The 6000-nt window shown below is 37.7% G+C and overlaps 1 protein-coding gene across 2 annotated transcripts in view; it reads left to right on the top strand.

The window, feature by feature from the left end:
* The first annotated feature begins 1703 nt into the window (after positions 1-1703).
* Positions 1704-6000, top strand: part of DSG3 (desmoglein 3) — a 30617-nt gene continuing 26320 nt past the window's right edge. The window contains exon 1 of one of the 2 annotated variants that reach the window (XM_057503983.1): positions 1704-1929. In XM_057503983.1, coding sequence (XP_057359966.1) covers positions 1885-1929 — 45 coding nt within the window. In that variant the 5' untranslated portion in view covers positions 1704-1884. The remainder of the gene's footprint in view (positions 1930-6000) is intronic. The other variant, XM_036885842.2, reaches the window with a different exon arrangement.

The following is a 6000-nucleotide window of genomic DNA, read 5'->3' as shown; positions in this document are numbered from 1 at the left end:
TCTAAGCAAATTCAAATACTAAATTCAGAAAGTTACCAACATTTTTATCACTGAATTCCACATTACAGAAATCACTATAACATCAGTAATGCTCATCCCAGCCTCTATCCCATTTGTTAATGAGTCCAGTCACAGAGAAATCACTTCCCAATTCAGAAAAGACCTTTGCCCTAGGCTTCAATCTTTCCATGTTGGAAAGGATTCAGTAGGAGTTTATGTTCTGATTCCAATTTAAAAAGTGCACAAAATGTGCATTGTGGAATTTAGAGGGAACTCTTCACAAAACATCAAACCTGATCTTTAGACATTTTCTTTCCAAGTGGAAGAAGATACAAAAGATTCACTAATTATTTCTCTGTTGCAGTCAACACCCATAAGATTTGTCACAAATACTATTTAAGGTATGTGGTGTCAGCTGAGGGTCAATAAATGCTTTCTGAAAGTAAATAAATGAAGCACACGTTTTCTGTAAGTAGGTAAGTATTTGTTGGCTTTGTGACTATATAGTCTCTGTCGAGCTGCTCAGCTTACCCAGCTCTCCGTTGTAGCATTCACAATACATAAACAAAGGGGCATGTCTGTGTTCCAATAAAATTTTATTTACAAAAACTCTATTACAAAGACATGATTTTTCTGGAGACGGATGGTGGTGCTGATTGTACAATGGCATGAGTGAACCTAAGGCCACTCTGCTGCACACTTACACATGCTGAAAGTGGTACATTTTGTTATATGTATTTTGCCACAATTAAAAAACAAAGACAAAAAACCCACAAGATTTTACCTACAAAGTGTTTGCTGTATATTTTAGTACTTCTGCCTAAAGTACTCTTATTAAATAGTTTCCCTGGAATTAGAAAGTTTTCCAAAGTGATGCATAAATACTTACAAAGATAAAGTCAATCTTCTACCAATCCTTTATTTAAATATTCTGTAACATTTTAAAGTGTTTTTAGCTCTAGTGTTACAAGCAAACTAAAATGGCTTTAGCAGTTTTTCTCCTATCCCCAACATGGGCTGGTGCCCCAGCACTCTGGAGCACCCAAGTCCAACGGCAGGCAGGCTGACTGCTCTGGAGGAACGTCCTGAGTGACTGAAAGTGCACAAAGATGACCTACCTCACTAGACAACCCACCTTTTAAAAGGACTTATCGGTGAGAGAAATACAATAGGAGCGATGCAACCGATCACTGTCAGAGATCTGATTTTGCAATGCATTGTTGGTGTATTTTAAATATCCAAGGCGCTGTGTAACTGTTTACTCCAATTTTATCACTAATTTTTGTCATTCAAAACCCGCATGAATCCGTGTTCCGATTCTCTTGTTCTGATTTGTAGTTCTTTCAATGACATACAGTATTATTTAACACCTTCATTTTGCTTAACTTTCCATCTACCAACGTATACTCAGGCTAAAAATGAAATGCTCTTCCACAAGTTAGGTTTTGGGGGATTTTGTGTGTTTTGTTTTGCTTCTCAGTTTTAATTGTAACCCTGAGAAGAAGCCAAGTAGATTCTTTTCCAGTGGAGTCAGGGCTAGTTTTTGCACTTCCACACTGTGATTAATTTATTATTCATCTGCTACCTTCCTGTTAAACCTTGTCTTTAGCCTGGGAACTTTTCTTCTAGCTTCCAACAAAGGATTTCATTGCTTTAGGAACTGAGGTGTGTCTTAAGTTTTTACCTGGGAGCAAAAGTGATGCAAGCGTTTCTGGTGAGACCAACCTTTGGTTTAGGGTGGGGAGGAACCGCCTAACAGGCCGCTGTAGGCTCCCGAGGCCAGCAGAGACGCTGAGAGGGCTTTGCTAAGACATCGTGCGCAGACGGCTGGAAGGCCCGACGCAGCGGCTGCTCTGGATCTGCTGAGCAGCGAGATCAGAGGCCATGACTTGGCTCCTTTCCAGAGCAGGGGCTCTGGCCATTTTAATGGTAAGTCTTTTCTTTCTTTCTAATAACTGCAAACTTGCCCTGTTTCCTTCCTTGTTAGATGATATTATGTTTGATTGTTCAATCTCTATTATAAATTCTAAAAAAGAGTGCAGTGGAAATAAAACATTCTAGAATAAAATTGTAAAGGTTGCCAATTTCTTCCTTTTCTAGTTTTTTAATGTTGTACTTTACATAGAAAAATAAACCAAGGAAAACTGAATTTGAAAGTCACTATCTAGCACTTCCTTAGTTAACGAATTAAATAATCCTGATCACAGGTCTATTTTCCACAATAACTTCACTTTCTTCAAAGTAATCCTTTTATTCATCTTTCTAATACACAAAGTAAAATATATAAAAGAGAACCAGGTCTGTTTTCCAGGTTACACACCCTGTAAGCTCATGGCTAAGAATTGTACATGCCTGGTCTTGATACTTGACATGCTTTTAAAATAGTCAGACTGTTGAATTAAAATCAAAGCAATGTTTGGCTCTAGAGAAAAGAGAGTTATTAAGAAAGCAGCAATTTTGTTTAGCCATTATGTGTAAAAAATATCCAGAACTTTGGTAGGGGGAGGCATAAAGCATTTTATAAGCCATTTTTTCAGGACAGTAATACCTCTGTTGATTGGGAAAGTTTCATGTATCTAAAAGCAAAGTAGAATCTGAAAAGCAAAGCAGTAGCCTGGATGTTGCAGACTAGTTTTTCCCAAACTATTCTGTTTTAGTGAAGAAAAAAAAGTCACAATATTATCAATTACATAAAAATATCAAAATAGTGAAATACACCAAAAGGGAAAAAATTCCTAATACTATTCCCCCAGTTATCAGTAATAAGCTGGGGCAACTTACGCATCCATTTCCTTTACCTCCTCATTTAAAAAATTAAGATAACTGGACTTCAAAAAGTTATAGAGAGATAGATCCCAAGAAAGAACTTTATAAAACTTAAAGATGTCTAAAATTAGAATAGGCTGCCTGTGATCCAGCGTTCACCAGCCTTCTGTCTCGTGACGATGCTCAAGCAGAAAGTTGGTGTCATCCCTCGGCTGTAGTCTGTTTCTATTATGACAATGTAACTACTTTGTTTGACCATCTGCTGAATTTATTCAACCCAAGAACGTTGTAAAGGGAAATGGATGGTTGTATGATTTCCCTGCCTTCCCAGATGGTCATTCCTGAACTAAACAGCAGACAGCCTGGTACCGCATCAGCCAAGCCAATGGCCACAGGAAGCTGGGGAAGGGTGGCAGGGGGGTTGACTAGCCCTGTCCCAAGGACACAGAACCGGCCCGGCCCAAGCTTAGAGAGCTCCTCTCCCTGCTCTGATATAGACCATTCTCAAGTACCCCTCTGGTTCTCGAGGGACTGAGAGCCTCATTCTGAAGGCTGTTTAATTCATCTTCATATCCCCAATGTCTACTATAATCTCTCTCTTTTTGTGGACACAGTGTTTGAAGAATGGATAAACAAATGATTGTTAAATGAGGCCTTTCTAAACTATAAGCCCCTGACACCATGCCTCTATAATGCTAATCATGGAAAGAACTATGAATTTATTTCTCTCCTCTCAGGAAAACTTTACATACACACACACACACACACACACACACACACACACACACACACACACACACACACACACACACACACACACACACACACACACACACACACACACACAAGCTATTTAACCAAGCTATTTCATACATGGTTAATAAACTGAGGGGTCTAGACCTGCTCTGTCTGATTTAGTAGCTACAAGCCATATGTGGGCTATTAAGTCCTTGAAATGTGGTCGGTCTGAATTAATACGGTTTATTAGGGTAAAATATATTTTACCTAGGTATAAAATATCTTAGAGACTTTATAAGAAAAAATGAATATAAAATATGTCACAAATAATTTTTATGTTGATTACATATTAAAACGATAGTATCTTGGATATACTGGACAAAAAACTTCTGTTAAAATTAATTTCACCTTTTTAACCTCTTTAATGTGAATATTAGGACATTTAAAATGACACAGGTGGCTTGCATTTATGGCCTTTCTCATGTTTCTGCTGGACAGTGCTGGCCTACTATTAGTGCAAGTAGTAGTGCCCATCAGGAATGAGGTAGGTCAACAAGGCTCCAGGGCCGAGGTGAGATTTGAGCTGCTTTTCGGTAAGAACAGATGAGCCAGAGGGGGATCTCTGGCTGTCAGACCAGCATCGGGAACGGCAAGCGGGATCATGGTATTTGCTGGGGGCGACGGACACACTGGTTTGGCTGGAATGACAGTTTGGTTTGGAGGCTCTGGACCCCCAACAGGAAGGCAGATGAGATTGAATAGCACATTCCACAAAGACTAGTGGATCCTTTTAGAAGTGGGGAGCCACCCAGAGTTTTGAAATAGTATGGCGATGGGGGGAAAAAAATAAAAGCATGTAAAAGCTTTGTGGAGTAGGAAATATACATCTTTTGTTGTTGATGTTTGAAAGTTGGAAGACGTGTTTGAAGGTTTTGGATTAATTTCACCATCCTGTGATCACACACGAGTTGCCTACTGAGGGGAAATACAAAGAAAACCACAGACTTCGGTCTGGGCCTGTACCACTGAGTCGTCCCAGGCTTGTTTCCCCCAGTCCCAAGCCTAATTAAAATGGCCACACTGAAAACACAGCATGCTTGGGTAAGGCTCTCAGTCTATCACTGGTAGTATTTCAGTCATATAGAGGATTCTTCATAACTTCTCAATATTCTGTTTTGTTATTTTACATAACCACCAACACCAGTTTTAATGAATCAAGAAAGGGTTCATATTTGACAGCATATCAAAAGCAGTTCTGAGATGAACTTTTTGAAAATTGACAGAAAAAATTAAAACTATATTTTAAATGGATATAATAGTGGGTATTGGGAAATAACATATTTTTTAACTTGGAGCATTACTCAAGATTTCAACTTTAATCTTCTAGATTAATTATTTGAAAAGGGAAGGCATTGAAAGTAACTGCCTGCTGTTGAAAAATGTCATACTTATCAGTTTCCTGTGCTTGTTTGATCCATTTTATACAATACAAAATAAACATTTTGGAGAAAGAATTTGTGACTGAAAAATACTTATCTTTGAAGATTTAACCTTTTGGAAAGAATGTCCACTGTCCAGTGTTTAACGGTCCACAAGATGTAAAACACAGTTTGCCATATAACACTACTGTAAGCTATGGACCGTAAGCTATTTAATTCCATGTTACCATATTATGTAAAAATTTACTAATAACAAAACTAATAGAGATCTTTGAAATCCAAAGAAGATTTTTAAACAGGCACAAAGTTTTAAAGAAGTTAGTACTGTTAGTGCTGTTAGAAGAAAGAGAAGTAGTTTAAATATTAACTTCTGAGTTAGAATGTGTTCTAAATAGAGCAGAACTATCTTCAACCACCTTCTCTACAGAATAACCAAAAAGCAAATTTTTAGGAGAATTGCAAAATGGCCCCCATTTTTTTATTGAAGTATGATTGTGATATCATATGATATTTGTCTTTATCTGTCTTATTTCACTTAGCATAATACCATCTCAGTCCATCCATGTTGTTACAAATGGCAGGATTTCCTTCTTTTTATGGCTAATATTCCATTGTGTAGATGTACATTTTCTTTAGCCATTTATCTGTCATTGAACACTTTGGTTGCTTCTATATCTTTGCTATTATAAATAATGATGCAATGAATATAGCAGTGCATGTACCTCTTTGAATTGTTGTTTTCATTTTCTTCATATAAGTATCCAGAGGTGGAATTGCGGGATCATACGGTAGTTCTATTTTTAATGTTTGAGAAAACCACTGTACTTCTTTCCATAGAATTGACATTCCCACCAACAGGGGAGGAGAGTTCCCTTTTCTCCACAGCCTTCCCAACACTTGATATTTCTTGTCTTTTTAATAATAGTCAAGCTGACTGGAATGAAGTAATATCTCATTGTGGTTTTGACCTAAATTTCCCTGATGATTAGTGATGTTGAGCATCTTGCCATGTGCCTGTTCCCATCTGCATGCCTTTTTTTGGAAAAATGTCTATTCA

This window comes from Manis pentadactyla, chromosome 6 (genome assembly GCF_030020395.1).
Source record: "Manis pentadactyla isolate mManPen7 chromosome 6, mManPen7.hap1, whole genome shotgun sequence".
Taxonomy (NCBI): Eukaryota; Metazoa; Chordata; class Mammalia; order Pholidota; family Manidae; genus Manis; species Manis pentadactyla.
The sequence above is the reverse complement of the archived record's forward strand: the minus strand, read 5'-3'. Positions and strand labels throughout refer to the sequence as shown.